Below are 21,454 nucleotides of genomic sequence, written 5' to 3' on the forward strand. Positions count from 1 at the left end.
GAAAAGGGGGTGTTTCTTCCTCTCACCAAGCATTCACGTGCATTTAAAACACAAAAGAGCTCTTTTTGCTCCTCAATGGAAATTGCCAGGAGGAGATGCTTATGTTTGCACTTATGCGCAAACAGGTCCTCTCCAAGCAATGTTGGTCATTTTTACTGCGGAGTGAACACGAGAAGTTGTAAGAGATAGTGGAAGTCTCTTTAGTCCTTTTGTTTGCATTCCGCAGTGCAAATAGAGTAAACGCTGCAGCCATGCCGGCATGTCAGGCAGCATTTACAATGAATTCTTTTAAGAAGCAGACACACAGTTAACAACATAAACATGAACTTGTAATTTTGCATTTTATTTTTTTCAGCTTTTGTACTTTTGCAGGCGGCTCTTCCTTTTTTGAATTTGTATGTTTTTTTTCCCTTTTCTTGGGATGGTTAAAAAGTTCATTTTGCTGTGATGCAGTATTGAGGCAGCTAGGTATGGGGGTTTGCGTGATGATTTGTAATGCTTTTTCAATAGTCTTCATGGATGATCCTGTTGCATAGCACCCACCGGAAGTTATCTCTTTGTATTTCATCTGGATAAAAAAGAAATGAGAAATATACATCACACAAACACTGCAGAGTGATAAAGCAGCTCGTAAGATAGCTCCGTTAATGCATTTTGTAGGTATTGCTTTCGTTCATGAGTAACCCCCAAACTTGAGATTTTATTAATATTGTTAATAAATCTCATTATACAAACACAACCTATGAAGTTCACGCCCTTACCTGCCTTTTCCAATATAATTTACGACGATTTCTCATTGCCCCAAAAAATTGAAAAACCTAAAGACAAACCACTCTTAGACCCGATAGTTCCTGGAGACAAACAAATGTTTAACATATTTACACTTAATGAACCTAAGCCACCCGAAATCATATCTAAACCAAAAAAGAATCAGAGTTGTAAAAAAACAAAAAATGTTAAAGACATAACTAAATCGACAACCTCAGCAACTAAAGCCTTCATTAAAGCTCTATCCTTGCCTAGGAAACATACCATCATGGCCGCGGAAGCAGTACAAAAAAAATATAGCCCCTTGGCTAATGGTAAGAAAACTAGTACACAGCTCACGGCAGGCCCGGCCCAGATAGTAGCCTATGACCCATTAGACTCTCTGGTCGAGGCTGCCGAACATGATAAGGCCATAAACACACAAGCTTCACCTCCCTTAGTACCCCAATGTCCAGTGGTACAAGTAAAAGAGGGTGCTACCCTTGTAGCTCCATCACTTCCTTCTCTTGAGTCGATCATAGATAAGAATGTTGAAGCCAGACGGAACGAAATTAGGAAGGATATTGATCACTACATGACCAAACAACGACCCTCAAATGTCCAAGTAGAGATGCTGAAAGACCCTAACATTCAAGAGAGACCCCACATAACAGTTCATACAGAAAAGAATCATGTGGCACAATCACTCATTACGCCCTTGATCCCTGGGCCCTCTCCTTTAAAGAAAATGTTTGCTCCCCTCAAAATTACTACTAATTCAGCTGATACATCTACTTTCAAACAACCCTCCTTTGATGTATCCGAATTACCAATACAACAAGCTATTAAAACCGCAGTGGAAGAATATATGACTAACTTAAACAAAAATGCTACATTATTTACGAAGTTAGAGGTTGACCAGCACATTATCCATTCACAATCAAAAGATCTGAGCCGTTATCCGGCTGGCCCTGTTGCAAAGGTTGATATACATCCTCAACGACAAAACCACTCACTGGGTACAAGCTGGCCGCACTCTGACAAGTTTCAGTCTTTACCATCAAAAAATGTGAAAATATCATCCAAACAACCGTTATATCCATTGATTATTCGATGCAGAGATACACCTTATGCGAAGTATGACTTAAATCGCTCCAGTATACTTGCAATCCTAGCTGAAATCCCTGCGTTAGACGATCTGCAATCCTCCGATATTGATCTGGTGGAATTTATCTGCGATAATGATCTCTCTGTTGCGCGGTTTTGGGTGTGCTCACGAGTTGTGTTAAACACTTTGTGGCTTGCTAAACGAGAAATATATGAATTAGGGTTTGAGCTTCTCACTGATGCGACAAATCAAGTTCCTATTCCTGCGGTGCAAAATCCATCATTGCAGACTTACATTTCTAATCAGAGACAGGGCTTATGCGCTCAGTCGAGCAATCAAAATTACTATCCAATGTTTCAATCTGTATCAAAGCAGTCATAACTTACCATGCAACATTCCCCACCATTTTTGTCTATGATAAGCTGGAATACTCGAGGACATGGGCATTTATTGAGGAATGGTTCCAATGAGTTATCGCAGCATGATATTGTTTTATTTCAAGAAACTTGGCTTACGGAGCGGCCAGTGTGGGATAACTTTGAAATAGTTTTTAATCCGGCAATACGATCTATGAAAGGTCGGCCCATGTCCGGTCTCCTTGTGGCCCTAAACAAGTCCTCAGAAGTTGTTCTAGAACACCAGTCTGCGCCAAACCGATATACTCAATTGATAATTATCACAATCAGAGAACAAAAATACGCGATTGTAAATATATATTGGAATCCAGTTGCAATGTCCACCAAAACATTTATTAAAGATCTGGAAGAGTTATGGTCAGAGATTATTAAACTCCCTATATACCCGCATGTTATTCTGGCAGGCGACTTAAATTTGCACTGTCTGGATGCTCCCCAAAATCGCAGTGATAGCAGACTGGTCCTATGGAACACCTTTATTGAGTCGAAAAACTTGGTTATGTTAAATGGTTCATGTCCGGCCGATAGCCCGCCACAGTATACGTGGAAAAGAGGTCACTCCGGTGCAATTATTGACTTTATTTATGTTAATCGTGAACTATTCTTTGATATTAAGTTGTTTTGTGTGATCTCTACTGAGGATAGTGATCACAACATATTGAATGTGAAATGGCACTGCACGGCTCCACAGGGAAAAGAGGAGATATATAATACATACCATCCTCTATTAGTAAATAAAGGTATGAATAGACTACACTGGACTGAATACAATTTGGCAAAATTTGCCAGGGTCTTCGAACAAACAATTGTGTATGAAAAGACATTAGGATCTAACAAGTCACTTGAGTATAGTGACTTATTGCATACATTTGCTACAACAAATAAGGTGAAGACAAAGTACTTTCCCTTGCATTCTTTTAACAAGGAAGTACAGCTACAAAAGACCTGGTTTAGAAGAGAAAAAAAGGTAGTTTTGTCTTTGCCTTCCCAAATAAAATGGCAAGCCCTTAAATCATTGAAAACAAAACATAAAAATTGGATGAAGGCCCACCGAGCTATTCTTTACCAAATTGATGGAGAACAGATGCTCCAAAAGATGGGATCAAAAAACTCTGCGCAAATATGGGCTCTAATTAACAAGACCAACCCTAATACGCAGATTTCATTACAAATCAATGATGTGGCAGAGGCCCAATGGGTTGAACATTACGCAAATTTGTATGCCTGTCCTGAGACTACAACTTCACCACTTAGTCAGTGTGATCCAGGAGTTTTTACTTTGCAATTCTCAGTAGCAGACATCTTATTTTTTATTACCAAATCTAGTAGCTCGCGTGCCCCTGGTCCAGATGGGATATCCAACTATATGATGAAACAAGATCCGCACCTATGGGCAAGGATTCTGTATCAACTTTACACCACAATCATGCGTACTCAACAATTGCCTAAATCATGGTCTCTCTCTATTATTGTCCCGGTTTTCAAGAAGGGTAATAGACAAGACCCTTCAAATTATAGACCGATTGCCCTTCTTGATACACCGGGCAAGATTTTTGCCCGGTTGATTCTTAGAGACTTGCGAGCATGGATTGAAACATCTGGTAATGCTGATGTATTTCAAACCGGATTTGTTGCAGGAAAAGGCACGGCAATAAATATTACAGCAATCAATGCGATTAAAGCTAAGTGTGAATATCTCAACCAGCCCTTGTTTTTAGCTTTCGTAGATTTTAAAGAGGCCTTTGATTCAATAGATAGACATCTGCTAATTAGCAAATTGATTAAAATGGGCTGTCCTGGTTCACTAATTAAATTGATTGCGCTGCTCCATACAAAGACTGCAATTCAGATAAGAACCACTTTAGCTGGGCATCTAACTACTAAAATTCCGACAGCAAGAGGTCTGAAACAGGGCTGTATTCTGGCGGCTACTATTTTTAACCTGTTTATATTGGACATGGGTAAGAATTTTATTGATATCAACTCAGATGCCCCAAAACTTGGGTCTCATCAAATTGCATGGTTATTATATGCGGATGATCTTATTTTAATCTCTAAAACGCCGGCTGGTTTACAGCGGCTGATACAAGGGCTTTCATTGTATGTTCAAAGAAATCATATGGCTATTAATTTAAGCAAAACACAGATCATGCAATGCTATAATAATAAAAAAAAATGTCGCCCCCTAAAATCGTCCGTTTGGACTTTTCAGGAAGAGCTTATTTCCATCACCCCACAATACAAATATTTAGGAGTGATTATTAGCAATCAGAAGTGCGATATCCCCTATGTGCAGGATATAAAACAAAAATTGCAAACATCAACATGCCAAGCTAAAGTCCTTTTACAAAAATTTGGTAAATTTACATGTTCTCAGGTACTGTTATATTATGCGCAAAAAGTTTTACCAATAATAACATACGGCTCAGAAACTAAATTACCAAGAGACCGTGTGTTTTGGGATCGATTAGAAGCAAAATTTTGGCGGTCAGTGTTTAAGTTACCGAATTCAACTCCAGGGCCCTTGATACGATATGAGTTGGGTGCTCTTTCATTGTTTGTATTTTATGCATGGAAACTGTGTTCACTAATGAGGAAACTTCTGCTGTGCACAAATTGTTCAGATCTATCTTTTATACTGGCCATATATATGTTGAAATCTACTCATTTTTTTCCCAACAAGTGGAGAAATTTTGTTACCAATCTTTTAGTAGAGGCCGATATAACTATTGAACTGCTTTTAAATAATCCCAATCGTGCCCAGAGAAAACTATATCAGCATGACTGGATCTGCACCTTAGAGCTTTGCTCGCAGTATAAAGATTACTGCGGTCTGCCTTTTGGTACGAAAAGAATGAGAGCTGCAGCCCCTTATTTACTTAAATTTCCCTCCCACCATTTTAGAAACAACTATCTTCGATTTAGACTTAATTTATGGCCCACTAGAGAAATTTAAGCTCGAAGAGGTCAAATAACAAAACAAGAAAATAATTGTCGGTTTTGTCAATTACCAGAGTGCGAGGAAACTTTAAAACATTTGATAGTAGGTTGCTCCTCACTAAAGGATTTACGTTATAAATTTTTTAAAAAATTATATGAAAATTATAACTGTCTAACTAAAGATGTACTTTGGTTTAGAATATTCTCTTCACCTCTTCAAGCTGTTCGTATAGCCACAGTCCAATTTCTGTTAGCCCTAAATCTTGAGATAATTGAATGTATAGCTTAAACTTTCCCTAAATAGATGACATGTGTTATGTAACCAACACCCCTTTATTGGTAGATTATTAGTGGTTTTAACAATGTGAAATTTGAACCTATCTTGGATTGATTTTTAAGATGAAAACTCAGATGATGTATATATATGAATTGTGATTTTATTACTTTTTGCTGTTGATGCGAAATAATTGAATGTTGAAGTAGTGGGGTTGTAGGCTTTGTGCTGTATATTGATTTTGAGTTGATTCTATTTTGTTTAAAAAGAACATTTTTGTGTTTTTTTTTTTTTTTGTGATTAATTACGTTATATATTAAATTGAAAGGTTGATTATCAACCAACCAATAAAAATAAAATAAAAAAAGTTATTGATGGTCCCATGTGGGTGAGTCCACTAACTTGATACTGCTATGGTATGGTCATTGGCGTCTGAGAAGTGAACCCACAGTCCTGGATTGTAGCATTCTACATGTTGCTAGCTTGATTGAGCTCACACACCCGACATTTGTTTGGATCTTGTTAAGGATCGCACGTGTGCGGACCTAGGCCACCGTCCTGGCAAAGGGGTCCCATGGCAACAGGACCTGCAGGCCTGTGCCTCCACGTGTAGGCCTGCCGCCTACATCAATAAGTGAGACACGGACTCAGACCAACCTCTTATGGAGTCTGCAGCCGTTCTGTCTCACGTGCCTGCAGGGGCTCCTTTTATTAGCTTGGGCCATGACACAGTCATGGCCCATCTTAAAAGGGCATACACATACAGAGAAACACATCCCCTTAAAGGGACAACGCACACACGAGGGTCCCACCTAGCATGGAGTACCTCACACACCTGAAAATACTAATGTTGTTGTTGCACGTGTACAGGGTTGTAGAACCTTCAACCCTGACTATTCAGCTTTAAACACAGACAGGCACAGACAACCGTGAATAGTAGGTATGTGCACACTACCTACTTCACTGGTAGTGTGGTTTGGGCAGAACCTGCACGTCTGCGGGCAAAAAAACAGGCCTGGCTTGGTGACTGAAGTGACTCCATCAGGGAAGACGAAATGAGCCATACACAGGAACGCATCAAGAATCTTTATTTTCCAGTGCTACGGTTAAGGCCTGCTTACATTAACCCAGTATGGTAATGAGGAGTCAGCACACAGTGATCTTCTTAATCTGATGGTCCTTTATTTTTCCATATACTTTTATCTCATCTGCAGCAACTCTGCAGTCCTGGCTCAATCGCTAGGGGGCTAGCTCTCCCCTGCCTGCACATGTGAAAAACCGACCCCCTCCCCAGCCCCCTACCTGCTTGCATGTGACGCATGCTGCTACCTGTGTAAGGGCACGCACCATCCTGCTTTCGGACGTTGTTGTCTTGCACTGACCGTGAAAGACGAATGTAGGCCTCTGCACTAGCAGTAGAGGCGGACAGTCTTCAAGGGCACATATTGATATTGGACTGTGTTAGTCCCATATATTTTTTTATTTTACCACTTATGCTGCGGCTCATATTGGGATGTCTTTCGTTTGCCTACCAAATGTTTGGGAATCCGATATATGCCATGTATTTGTTTTTTAGATATTTTTTTCAACACTTTCATTTAAACACAGATGAGAATCGTACCAATCCATTTAAATGGTCAGTTAGCATAATCAGCCAGTCACAGTAAAACAAAAACAGTTTCCCCAACTCAGAGCCCACCCTGACCAAATACTATATGAACAATGTTGGTCCCCTTCATCTTCCCAACCTCAGTACTCACATCAAGGAATAGCCCAACAGGATCGGGATTCAAACCTGTGTTGCGCTGCGTTGTCTTGCTTCCAAGACAAACGTTGGCCCTGAGCTATCCTTCTTCAACGAACGGCATCCAGAAAAATAGATAATTGGTCAGTTGATTATTCACACATACAGTAACCTTTTCAGCAACCAAAATATCGCACACCTTAAGCCATCATTGTGTCACTACCTGCCCCCCAGGGTTCTTCCAGCCTTTTGCAACCATGATTCTGGCTGCCAGGAGCAGCTGGGTCACCAATTGCGCCCGATGACCCGACTTGGGATAGATATCCTCCACAGGGCTTCCCAGTAGTACGACCAACGGGTCAACTGGCCAATCCGTTCCAGTTATTTCTTAAATAAGTGTTATATACACACAAAAAGTACGAATCACCAGACCACCACATGTGAAAATAACTACCCTGCAAGCCACAACCCCACCAACAGGTCGGATCAAGGTCCACCTTCATTTTATGGAACCTGAGTGGGGGCAAGTACCACCTATAACATCATTTGTACATATATTCTCTGTTGGTAATGCATTTGGAGGATACATGGTTTCTGGCCCAGATTTCTTCCCAGGCCGTATCGCTTATGGGATCCCCGACATCAGTTTCCCAGATCGACATATATGATGGCCTACCTTGCAACAAATTAACCTCCCCCCAGAAATTTACACATGAGATACCACCCCTGTAATCCCCCTCAACCAAAGTAAGCTCCAGTCCTACTGGATCTCTGGTCTCCCCCAGTCTTTACCACAGGTTTAGTGATTCAGTGTCATATCAGCGTATATCGAAATTGCTCGCTCGTCTCCAAAGAGAACCTGGCTTTACACTCCTCAGAGGACAGGGGAGCCCCCCCCCGATGTAACTGGGATAAGGATTGGAGACCCCCCTCTGACACATGGTGAAAAACAATGCTCTGATAATCCAGGTGTACACTCTGGATTCCCCACAACTGGGTTGCACAAGCCCAACCCACGGACCACCCCACGTTTCCTCAGGTCCCTCCGCCAACAATACCTGTGTCGAGGACAATAAGCTAGTGGTGCAAGGGCAAATATGTAATTTGCATGGAGAGAACCCCTGTTTGATAGTGGCCCATTTCCCAGGGTTAGTGGGGTCCCTCCAAGAGAATCCACGAGAAACCTGCACCGCAAGATAATTCCTAAAAAGATCCAGAGCCTCCCACCAATCACTTGGGAATCCTGGTTTTATTCCCTGCCCATATAAGGTGTTGAACCTTGCCCTGCACATTCAATAAAGCAGAGGTGGGTACCAGGACAGGAAAAGCTTGACAGAAATATAGGAATCGTGGTAAAAGATTCATCTTCATGGCCGTGATGTGCCCCCATTAAAGAGATTTCTTGCTTACTCCAACGATGATGATCATCTGCCAAATCCTTAAACAGGCCAGGGAAGTTAATTCAATAACCCCTCAAGGAAGACCCAGGAATACACACACCCAAATACGCCACAGAGTCAGGCTCCGATGCCAGCGAGCACACATCATGCACCCGTGCCATAACATTACTAGGTATTCAGACCCCCACGGATGCCAATTTCTGACAATTAACTGAGAAACCAGAAAACTAAAATCTCTGAAACTCCCCAACAACAGCTTAGAGAGATCTGTTAGCGTAAACAAAACATCATCCACATACAGGGAGATCTTATGCGGAGTCCCACCCACCATTATTCCTTTTACTTGCAAATTATCCCTGATTCGTTGGGCGAAGGGTGCCCTAATGAGAGCAAACAACAGGGGTGATAATGGGCAGCCTTCCATGATTCCGCGGGTGATGCGAATAGTGGCCGTGTACTCATGGTTAACCCTAATCCTAGTCAGGGGCTCATGATAATTAGCTAGGATCAGTCGTTGAAACATCGAGCCAAACTCAAAGGCTTATAAGACCTCCCTAAGGTAGGACCAAAACACTCTATCGAATGCCTTGGTGGCATCCAGTGCTAGTATCCCTAGTCCGCAGTTGTCCCTTCCTGCATCCTCGATAAGGTCCAGCACCCACCTAATATTATCATGAGTACTTAGTCTCGGGAACACACCCAGCTTGATCAGAGTCGAGCAGACGGGTCAACACACCAGCTAGCCTATGGGCCAATATCTTAGAGTAAAGTTTAGTATCAAGATTCAGTAACGTGATGGGTCTGTATGGTTGACAGTCCTGTAGGGACTTTTCTTGCTTTAACAACATGACCGTTGTGGATTCACCCATCGACGTTAGAAACAAGTTAAACAATTTGGCCAGGGGTTTGATCAACTGGGCCTGAAGAGTCTTATAAAAGAATGCTGAGAATCTGTCAGGTCCAGGGGCCTTATTTTTGAGTCAGGTGATGGTGACAGCCACCTACTCCGCCATAATCAGGGTGCCCAATGTTTTTGGGTCATCTGCACTGAGCTTAGGAAGATTAGCTAACCGGCAATAAGTAGCTGCTGGGGGTTTGGGAAGACCCCGGTGCCATTTCAGCCGCAAAGTACATTTAAAAAATCTCCACCTTGCCTTGCTGCGAGTATTGAATCATACCATTCCCTTCTGTCAGCACCATCATAGTGTTCCTAGTCTGCACAGCCTTCAGTTTGTGTACTAGATATTTGTTTGCCGCAGTGTGGGCTATAAAGTCGCCCCAATGACCGCTTTCATAGCGTCTCACACAATCATCTCAGGGACCCCAAGACCAGCATCTCCCGCAAAATAGTCAACAATCACGTTAGCAGCAGCGTCTCTCGGGGCCATGACCCCCCAGGACCGGATCATGCAGGTTTCAGGGTTGCCTGCGGCTAGGGGGCCAGCCTATACACCAGTAATAACAGTTCCACTGGGGGAAGGTCCGATAGGATGCAGGTGGTAATCTGTACCTCAGGGATGTGGGGCATCAATGAGAGAGAGACTAGGAGGAGATCAATCCTCAGGAAGATCCTATCCACCTGTGAAAAGTGTGTATAGTCATGCTCCCCGACATGCAATAGCCTCCAAAGATCAACCAAGTAATTTCCCTGAATAGCCTCCGTACAGCCTGGGCATCTGGTCAGTCGATGAGGGAGAGTGAGACTTGTTCAAGTCCAGATCAGACAGTAAGTTGAAATCCACCCCGCCCCCAATAATCACATCTCCTTCAATAAATAGAACCAGTTCATACAGAAAATCTGAGAGGAACGCATCTTGACTTTCATTTGGAGCATAAAGAGAAACCATAAAAAACAGGCGCCCAAACAGCAAGCCCTTGACCCTCACAAATCTACCCCCTGGGTCACGCTTGACCTGGAGTTCCACAAAAGGTACATCTTTGAAAAACAGTATCCCGGTCCCAACCCTCTTGGAGCTACTAGATGCCACATATTGAATGCGGAAAAGCCTGTTCCGCAACCTACCAACATCCGGTGGACAAAGGTATTTCTCTTGGAGGAAGGCAATAGAGCAAACCCTTATCATGCAGCCTTTGCAGAACCGACCTGTGCTTGTTAGGAGAATTAAGACCCTGTACATTGAGGGTAAGCACCCTAACCCTGGACAGGACCAGATCTACTGCATTATCAGGCTTGTAGAAAATAAATTAGAAGACATAACAATGCCAACTGCGAACATTCTAGAACAGAAAGGGAACATTGCTATCAAGGCCCTAGCATTGCACATGCAATGTTATCCCATCTCACGACAACCTCCCAACAACCCTGATAGCCCCAAACCATAAAACAGAATAAATAATAAATGAAATTCAACAAAAGAAAACATTAAAAAAACTAGAACTATTGCCATGATAGCTCAGGGATAATGCTGGCTATCACCGGGCTCGAATGCCATCACAAAGCTTCAAGCTGCAGTACCTCTCCATTGCCGCTGCCACAAACTATGAGTGCTCAATAGCAGTCAGAGGGTCTCTGTCAGCAGGAAGGAAAGCAGTCCCAGCAGTTCACAGGTCCAGAGGGCAGCACACAATGCAACCCAACACAGTTTTAACAAGCCAAGGTTTTTGTTGGGTCTCGCTTGACCCCAGAGTGAGTAATGAGCTCCTGAGCTTTCCCTGCCTAGGACCACAGCCTCCTCTGCAGCTTCAGGTTACCCCTGGCGGGCGGTGTTGGTGAGGAGGAAGGTGACTCGGCAAGAGTGTCAGCAGATCACCTGAGAAGATCCTTAGCTTCCTGAGACGATTTGATCACTGTGAGAAACCTCAGGGTGTTCTCCCCATTATACCCCGAGAATCCCTTATTCAGGTTATGATATGATATCATATGATAGTTTATTTATATAGCGCCTATACATAATGTGTTTCAAAGCACTTAAAGGCAAGGGAGGGAACAAGGGAAAATACAATGACATTGCTGAAGGTCATGAACAGTAAGGATGTGAAATTAATTATCGTACTTGGCCTGATGACATTTCAGATAGTGCAAGAGCTAAGATATACATAAGTAAGGGAGGGGAAGAGTGGGAAGGAAAGGGGAACAGACAGGCGACTACCGTACTATGCCTGACGAAATTTCTGTTAGAGCCAGAGAAAAAACAAAAGGTGAGTGAGAGGGGTGCAGAAAGGGAGGGGAGGAACAAAACAAGCGATTACCGTACTAGGCCTGACGACATTTCAGATAGTGCTGGAGGGTGTGGGGGGGACAGTAAAAGGAGGGGGGAGGGACAGTAAGAGGAGGGTGAGGAGACAGACGAGGTTGCTATCATACTAGGTCCAGGAACAATTCTGATAGAGTAAGTGCATAGAATAAAGTAAGGAGAGGAGATAGGAAAAGGGAGAAAGGGAGTGGAGGCGAGAAAAGAGAGTAAGCAGTGAAAAAGAGTGGAGAAGCAAGAGGGGAGAGCGAATACACTTGCAGAACAGTAGTAACACATAATGTTGCAAGCCTGGATACAAGATGAAGATGGGAACAATATGATTCAGGGCCACCATGAGTACAAGATGCAAAGGAAGTTCAGCATGAGAGTTGAGAAAGGGTGACGCACCGCGAATCAATGAAGTCCATAAAAGTCAAATCCAGCATTGGCCACAAAAGGGTGATGGTGAAACCAGAATGTATCAGGACAGACACCTGCAGAAGTAGGCTGGAGAGGGGGGAGCACGGTAGAGGAATCAAGAAAAACAGGCAGCACCTGTGTGCGAGAATGGGGGGGCTCAAGGGAACATCACGGGGGGACAAGAGGGGGTGGGGATGGCCCGTCAGGACAGAGGGAGTAAACACATGTTGGTGCATGCTTACCTGCTATCGGGCGGTGGGTCGGGCCCAGGGCCCTTCTGGTCCGAACAGGTCCAAACAGGAATTGCCCTTTTCTTTGTCTGCCCTCCGCTTCGGACGCTGGGGCGAGAGACGCCCTTGATCTAAGAGTTAAGAGCAGGAAGGAAGAGGCAGGGCAAAGAATCTGGGTGGTGCTTAGGCCAGGTGGCCTAGATCCACTTGCACCTGCTCGACATCTGCAAAGGAAAAGAGGCTGGAGGGCTCCTTAAGTAGGGAAAAGAGCGGCAAGCAGGAAGGCATCAGGTGGACGGGGCTTAGGCCAGGTGGCCTAGATCCACTTGCACCTGCTCCCCATCTGCAAAGGAAAAGCGGCTGGAGGGCTCCTTAAGTAGGGAAAAGAGCGGCAAGCAGGAAGGCACCAGGTGGGCAGGGCTTGCTAAGTGGTGAAAAAGAGTGGCAACCAGGAAGGCACCAGGTGGGCGGGGCTTAGGCCAGATAGCCTAGATCCACTTGCACCTACTCCCCATCTGTAAAGGAAAAGAGGCTAGAGGGCTCCTTAAGTAGGGAAAAGAGCGGCAAGCTGGAAGGCACCAGGTGGGCGGGGCTTAGGCCAGGTTGCCTAGATCCACTTGCACCTGCTCCTCATCTGCAAAGGAAAAGAGGCTGGAGGGCTCCTTATGTAGGGAAAAGAGCAGCAAGCAGGAAGGCACCAGGTGGGTGGGGCTTGCTTAGTGGCAAAAAAGAGCGGCAAGTTCCCCCAGGGAACGGCTGGCGCTCTCAGATCCCAACGCTCGGTGTGGATGAGCAAGGGAGGATCTCCTAGATAGGGGAGCCCAGGGTTATTCTTGGGGGAATACCCCAGGTGAGAAGCAGCATTAAACCGAGGAGGAGGACGAAGTCCCTGAGACTTTTATAGGCTGCTCCAAATCAACTTCCCTTCCACCCAATGAATCCTTACCAGAATCCAACAACCCCTCCGCATCTGATAAACCTATCAGGTACCCAAACTCTGCTGCAGTGAGAAACTACATCTCCCAGAGTCCCTATTCTCCTGTCGTCTACCCGAGTACTCCCAGTCATTTTTCTCCCCGTCCCTCTGATTATATTTTCCAGAACCCCCAGTCTGCTTTAACAAAATACTACAGTTCTCAGAATTTCCCCTTTTCATTTCACAACAATAATCCTGGCCATTCCCTCAACAAACCTCCAAACTATTATTTTACTGATTTTTCCCATTCATTTCACAAACCCTACAATTCTCACCCTTTTGAGTTTACCAATCCCCCTAGGACGAGGGTTGATGAATTAGAATGTAGAAAGAATCCCCATGGGAATACAAAGTTTATAATTCCCTATTAAAGCCTGCTAGGTTGTCACAACACAAGTGTCAGGCAGAGTCAGACAATTGCCGACAACTACACACACCTGACTGCCCTTTCCCTTCCACCTAGGGATAAAAGGTGGAGCACGAGATCACACTCTGATCAAGGCCGAATGCACAAGGAAGCAGCTATTCCAGGACGGCAGTTCAAACAGAGGAGAAAGGCAGCGAGACCTGAAAGGACATCAAGGAGGGAGTTGCCCTTGTCCTTTTCAACCCACACCTGCAAAGTCTTTGACAAAGGAAACAAAAGACCAGGAATCGCAGCTGGCGAATGGTGTAACAGATGTCAGCAGTACATGGAACCCTCCTGCACTGATAGCCAGGGCGGGGAGATGCGGTTGCCATCGTGGCACCGTCCTTGATTCCTGCAGCAAAAGAAATGCCAATGAGTTCTGCACAGGCGGTGAGTCGAAAGAAACTGATAAGCGGACTGGACTGCGTTAAGCTTAAGGTTGCAGTGGCAACATTAAGAAGATTAAAAGACAGAGGTCTTTTTGTGAATGAACTTGGTACCAGGGATAGAGTGGTCCAGTGCCAGGTGTGCGCTCACTCGAAGGTCTAGCTGGTACCCCTCTCCTGAACAAAGAGAATGTGGAATTACAAAAGTACTGAAACTACAAGTACCAAGAGGCCATAGGGTGTCAAGGTGGTCATACAAGGGTCAAGCCAAACCTCTTATACAATCGAAAGGCCTTCACACGTTACAGAAATTGTGACAAGTGTGAAATTGTGAAATAGGCGTTTGTGACCGGCTGAGGGGAATGCTGTGCGAACTGTGATTTTGTGAAGCCTGCACTTGCCATAGGATAACAGAGTGACCCAGCGAGACGTGATCGCCCTCTGGAAGTCTCTGTTTAAAATTGGCAAGTGCTTTGGTAGTTCTGAGTCCGGAGGAGGGGGACCTAACTAAAACTAGATGTTTGTTTAAAAAGACATTGAGACTTTTGAATATTGCAAATGAGGAGATTGTGATTGAAAGGTGGTAGTGAACCCGACTGATGGACGTCAAGAGAAAAAACGAAGGGAAGTGAATCCCACATTGTGAAGAGGCTAAGTGAACTACATTGTCACAAGTATGAACCCGACTCAGGGATGTCCACAGTGAGTGATCGGTCTGAGCCCGACTGAGGGAGGCTGATGACTGAGTGAAGGATCAGAGCCCAGCGGAGGGGGTTGCAAGGGTGGAGGGTAATCACTCAATGTGAAGATTATCAGAAGGAACTTTAGTTGTGTTGTTTTTTGGCATATCAGGCCCTCTGAAGCAGGAGACTTTGCATGTGAAGAGACTTGGGCACAGAAGGCCCTGATATAGAGAAAAGGAATTGTAAGCTTGTGCCAAAGAAGCCCAGGAGTGTGCTGCGCTCAAGAGTCCCGCATTGTCCCGTACTAACAACGTTGGGAAGGGAAAACCCGGCCATAACATCCTGACTTATCATTTTGTGAACACTTCTTCCTTTTCTTGAGAACATTATCCCACACTATTTTGTAGTATAGCGGTAAGGATTAGCAATATTTCTTTTTAGTATAGACGCTTTTTATTTGACTAAAACTCTACTAGGACTGTATTATTATTATTTGATAGTCGTAGCTTGCTTCCATCTTAGATTTAGGTTTAGATTAGGAATTTATGTCACCCATTTAACAGTTTAATAAACACCCTTGAACTGTGATCACTTGTGTCTGTCTTACTTTGATACCATGCCTTCCTTACATATGGTGTCAGGTGTAGGATCTGATTCAATTTATACTAGTTGGAGAACTCACTTATATGAAGAGAGACCGAATCTCGGTTTCCCCAGTATTAGGAAAAGAGCGAATGAACAGCTCCCTCATGGGGGACTCAGAAATCTTTGAGTCAAGCGACAAACCCAATCAAGCCCCTTTTTCCATCAAGGGGGTGAGATCTATGGAGACCATGAGGCAACCCTTCAAACCTATGGAACAGAGAATGGGAATCAATTTCTTTTCCCTGACCTCTCAAGCCATTTCACCGGTCCGAAAGTATGTTGAAGGCAACACTCATTATCTTTTTTGCCCTCAGGATTATTTACTACAGGGAAGGAACAAAGCCTTAATCTCTTTTCAAATAAGAATAAAATATCCTTTGGGTTGGTCCTTCTATATTTTACTTTGCAAGGAGGGTAAAAAAAATGTTACCTCTTTTTTCATGCGAAGATGAATTAACCTTTGTTTTCCTGAACTTCTCCACAAACCCTGTAAAAATCTGTAGGGGAGACAGAGTAAGGATCCTAGTATATGAAACCCCTTAGAAAACACCAGAAACCCCTTCTCCAGAAAATAAAATCCCAGAACCCCATCCTTGCTATTCAAAGGGAAAACTAGGGGGTGAGCAAATGAGAGAGAGGAGGTAAGAAACTCAAATGGGAGGATGCAAGCAGAACCCTATATTGATAAGGAGGAACATAAACTAGAGAACAATACTGTCCTGAGAATTTTTTTAGCCCGTGAATAAGGATAGGAGAGGGTCAACATCCACTGCATCTCTAGATGAATCAGAAGCTTCTCATTTAGAACAATGCTTCTTTTGTGGAGAGCGGGGGAATACTATGGAAATCTGCCCATGAAATATAGAGGAAGAATTGATGGCAGCTCAAGAAGAGAAAGGAAGATGGAGAGAGAAAGAGTTGAGAGCCCAAGCAGTAACAATCTTTACATACTGGAGGAGGAGACCAACCTGGGTTATATGCTGGAATGCTTGGACCAGCAGTCTGGGTGTTCCACGATGAAATCTCCAAGTGAAACACTGCAGTCCAGCCAGCATAGGGGAAGGGTATGTGAGAAACCTAAGGGTGTTCTCCCGATTATACCCCCCAAATCCCTTATTCAGGTGGCCTGGGAAGGGCTGGCGCTCTCAGATCTCAAACCTGGGTGTGGACGAGTGAGGGAGGATCACCTGGGTAGGGAAGCCCGGGGTTATGCTTTGGGGAATACCCCAGGTGAGGCGCTGTATTATACCGGGGAAGAGGACAAAGTCCCAGAGACATTATAGGCTCCTCCAAATCAACCTCCCTTCCACTGTAAGGAACTCATGATGGTAACAGTAAAGACAGACACAAGTGATCACAGTTCAAGGGTGTTTATTAAACTGTATAATTGGTGAGAGAAATGCCTAATCTAAACCTAAATCCAAGATGGGAGCAAGCTACAACCATCAAATAATAAGAAAACAGTCCTAGTGGCGTCTTGTCAACTAAAAGGGCCTATACTAAAAAACCTATTGTCAATCCTTATAACCAAGTTACAAAAATAGTGTGGGATAATGTTCTCAAGTAAAGAAAGAAGTGTTCATCAAATGAGAAGTCAGGATGGTATGGCGGGGTATCCCTTCCCCACGTTTTTAGCATGGGACAAGGCAGGACCTTTGAGCACAGCACACTCCTGGGCATCGCCAGCACAATGTTACAGTCGCTTTCAACAATGCCAAAACCTTCCGGGGCCGAGTCTCTTTTAATACAAAAGTCTCTTGCTTTAGAAAGCCAGCTGTACTAAATCCCTAAACAAACAAAAGTTCCTTTGGCAATCTTTTCACCTCGGGCAACTGCTCCTCGCCCCTTGGGTCCCCCTCAGCCAGCTGTAACGCTCACCTGATTCCCGCAGAGGCGCCGGTCTTGACTGGGTGAATGCTGTATCTTCAAAGGTGATGTGTAACACACGGTTGGCTCTTTGGGCTGGACCTCTGTGCACTGTATGTCTGACTCGAAGAGTAAGATGTCTGCAGGTAGAAAATATGGGATTAATGAACTGGGGTTATTGGGTGCCTCTCTCCTCTTCCCTTTCTCTTCTCCTGTAGAACCCCAAAGGTTAACGCCCTCACCTTAGGTAAGTGAACGCCGAGCTCTCCATCTGCCTCGGGGCAGGGTGCCGTAACCATTTTCTTCACTGGATAAGGGTGCAGGCCTCTTGACCTCAGAGGACTGCTGTCCGTCGTTAACTGCACGAACGGTAAGTACTGGGCACTTCAAATGTCTTAAAAGTCTTTTGTAATGATATCTCTTGTTTTGCAGGGTTCCGGCGATGGCGGATGGCGGGCTGATGAGAGTTGAGGATCGAACCCGTGTGAGGAATAGAAGCGCCTGGAAGCACGTACGTAAGCGCTTGTAGCCTGCTTCACGATGCGCACTAACTGTCCCTTTTATCTTGCAGGTACAAGTTCGGAGCTTTAGAGAAGCTGAAGGGTGCTGGAATACCCACTGGATTCGGCGTGGGAAGGAGTAATGGCACGTGAGTAATAAAGTTGCCCAATGTCTTTAAACGCACCTTCTTTTGTCTTTCAGATGCGGGATGCAGCGCCGAAGGCCTCCGGAGCGTGCGAAGAGCTGGTAAGCTTTTGTCTTTCAGATGCCGGAATGCAGTGCGAAGACCTCCGGAGCATGCGAAGAGTAGGTAAGCCTTTGTCTTTCAGATGCCGGAATGCAGCGCGAGGCGTTGGTGACAGCCGATGGACCAGGTAAGAGATGCGCTGCCACTGAAGACCGTAGTGCTAACCTGTTCTTTCTTTGTCTTTACAGGTGCTGCTGAAGACTGGATTCCAGGATGGTAAGCCTTTGTTCCCTTAGGCCCAGGATCAGAAGCAGAAGACACGATGAGCGTTCTGCTGCAGAGAATGCAGAATAACGCAAAGCAAGATTCATCCATCGGGTGTGGTTTAAATAGCCTCCTGTAGTGCTTAGGTGTCTCCTTCCACAGCCTCGCAAAGGTGAGAAAAGAGTTCCTGCTTTCCAGAAGAGTACCAGTGTTCTGAACCTAGGGAGTGGCTCCTGCCCCACCCAACAGGAAAAGTAGTCCCAAACAGAAGAGGATCAGGGGCTCAACTGGTAGGTAAGTAAGCAGCATGGTCTGCTGCAGGTAAGTCCACCCAAGCATTATGAGCCCGGCGCTTCCAGCGCTGGGACTGGGCATCTTTATGAGCCTGGTGCCACTGGCGCCAGGACAGGGTCCAAAAGGTCCCAATTGGGACTGGCTGGCACTCGGAACCGGGGTTATGGGTCTGCTTCCAAGGGAGTCGGGCAAGTCCTGATCTTTTGGAAGCAGAGATCATGACACCAGCTCTGATCCTTCTTGCACTGTTAGCCTCCCTCAATCGGGTTCACTGCAGCCTTTCACTCACAAACGTATCACTTAACAGTCTCAATGTCCTTTTCACCAACTATCCATTGTGGATATCCCTCAGCCGGGTTCCAACTTGCCAGTTCACAATTCTCAATTCGCAGGCATCCCTATGTCGGGTTCACATTTGAAAGTTTCACAATTCTCAATTTGCAGGCATCCCTCTGTCGGGTTCACATTTGCCATTTTCACAGTTCAATCAGTTTTCTCTCGTATATCAAAGACTTTCAAGTTCATGAGGGGTTTTACTCGACCTTCATAGGACCACTATGACACTTTACACTAGCCTCTCCTAAGGTCACTTGGTCTTCATAGTTTCAATAAAACAATACAACCCCATAAAGGCTTCAGTCAGAGTCCTTCGAATGAGCAGCCTGTGACGCCTGACCACTCTTCTTCTGAATCTTTTACTAGGGTTTCTTTAGAGTTCAATTACACAAGTTCTTTGTTCAAAAAGGTTGACGCCTGCAACCTTGGACCCAGCACAGTTCGGTTTCACTATCTGTCTTCTCTGAATCACCGACTGTGCTGAACTGTTGGAGTCTCTTGTCTCGGGTGTCAAGGCCGGCACCACGGTGGCAAGCGCTTCTCCCCGCTTTGACTATCAGCGCGGAAGGGCCCTGTGTGCCGTTGACACCTGTCACACCACACGCCAGCTCGACTTCCCGGTCTTATGTTTTCCTTTTCGGAGACTTCGTGGGTCTGAGGTGAAAAGGGCAAGGGCAATTCCCTCATTGTTGTCCCTCCAGGTCTCTCCATCTTTCTCCTCCGTTTGAACTGCCGGTCTGGAATAGCTGCTTCCTTGTGCGTTCGGCCTTGCTCGAGGTGTGCTTTCGTGCTCTGCCTTTTATCCCTGTGGGGAAGGGAAAGGGCCGTCAGGTGTGCGTAGTGTGTGTCGATTGCGTGACTCTGCCTGACCCTTGTGTTGGGACATGTCAGGTAAACGGCTTGGGTGTAAGTCCGTTGTCTCTCACAGTGTAGGAAAGTGTATGTGTTGGAAAAGGGGCGGGGAGTAGAATTTCTGAATCTCCTACGGGGTAGGATGGGGAAAAGGTTTTTATAGGGAAGGGGGTACCGCATCTCACGTGTCAGTGTCCAACTTCCACTCCCCAAGGACCCCCATCCAGGTGATTCTCCTGCATTGGTCCACCCCCAGGAACTGGATCCAATAGCGATGGCCATGTCCTGGCCACCTGGATGACAGATCCCTGGCGACTAGCGGGTGAGACACCTTCAGGTTTGTCACATACCCTTCCTCCATGCGATGTAGCTGCATTTGTTTCACAGAGGAACCGGGAAAGGAAGTTCATTTTTCCCTGATCTTTGCCTTCTCAGTGTTCCACAGTGAAACAATAGGGTTGTAGGTCTAGAAACCATTGCATGACCCAAGGGTTGGAATCTTTGCATTGGCTAATCCAAACTAGGGGTGAGTGGTATGTAACGAGTGGGAACTTTCTTCCTAATAGGTAGTATCTAAGATGATTAATGGCTCACTTGATGACCAGGACCTCTAGTTCCAACACTGAGTAATTGTTTTCACGAGGGAAAAGCTTGCAGCTAGCAAATAGGATGAGATGTTCTAATCCATCACAAACTTGGGACAGGACTGCTCCTAACCCTGTAAGGGAGGCATCCGTCTTTAATATAAACTCTTTAGAGAAGTCGCCTACCTTAAGGAATGCGTTCTGGCACAGTGTCTGTTTTAAGGTGTTATAACATATATCATTCTCGCCATTCCAATCAAGTTTCTGTGGTTCAGCATTCTTGAGTTTATCGGCCAGCGTAGCTGTTTTGTCCAAAAAGGTGGGAATCTACCAATGGTAATATCCTATTAATCTGAGGAAAACTCTGAGATCTCCTTTGGTCTTGGGTGTTGGTCTATCTAAGATGGCTTTCACCGTCTCATGTTGAGGCTGTACATTCCCATTCCCATTCCCCACAAAGAAGCTTAGGTATTTTACGGCTGACTGGGACATCCTTGTTTAGCTAGATTAGCAGTTAGGCCAGCTCCTCTGAGGGCTTTCATGATGGTATAAAGATGGAAGAGATAATCCTCCCAAGTCTTACTATAAATGATGATATTGTCAATATAAGCTCAACAGAAATCGGAATAGGATTGAAGGATTTTATCCATGAGGCGCTGGAAAGTGGCTTGTGTGCCGTGTAAGCCAAAAGAGAGTACTTTGAATTGAAACCGTCCTAGAGGCGTTGAAAACGCAGTTGTTTGCTTATATGGCCCATATGCAGGAACTTGCCAATACCCCTTTGTCAAGTCTTAGGTGGATAGAAAGTTGGCTGTTCTGAGTTTGTCAATTAGGTCATCAATGTGTGGCATGGGATAGGCATGGAAGTCTGAAATGGCATTACTTGACGGAAATCTATGCAGAATCTCCAGGAACGGTCAGGTTTAGAGATCAACACGATAGGAGAGGACCATGGACTTGAAGACTCGATAATATTGGCTTTCATCATTTTGTTGACT

The 21,454-nt window shown here is 44.9% G+C and overlaps 1 protein-coding gene across 1 annotated transcript in view; it reads right to left on the reverse strand.

Annotated features, from left to right (window-relative positions):
• Window positions 1-323: 323 nt before the first annotated feature.
• Window positions 324-21,454, reverse strand: part of LOC138548640 (uncharacterized) — a 633,569-nt gene continuing 612,438 nt past the window's right edge. The window contains exon 12 of the mRNA XM_069642327.1: window positions 324-568. Within this exon, the coding sequence (XP_069498428.1) occupies window positions 504-568 (65 nt within the window). The 3' untranslated portion in view covers window positions 324-503. The remainder of the gene's footprint in view (window positions 569-21,454) is intronic.

The sequence above is a fragment of the Ambystoma mexicanum genome, chromosome 1p (genome assembly GCF_040938575.1).
Source record: "Ambystoma mexicanum isolate Mex_15411 chromosome 1p, UKY_AmexF1_1, whole genome shotgun sequence".
In the NCBI taxonomy this organism is placed as follows: domain Eukaryota; kingdom Metazoa; phylum Chordata; class Amphibia; order Caudata; family Ambystomatidae; genus Ambystoma; species Ambystoma mexicanum.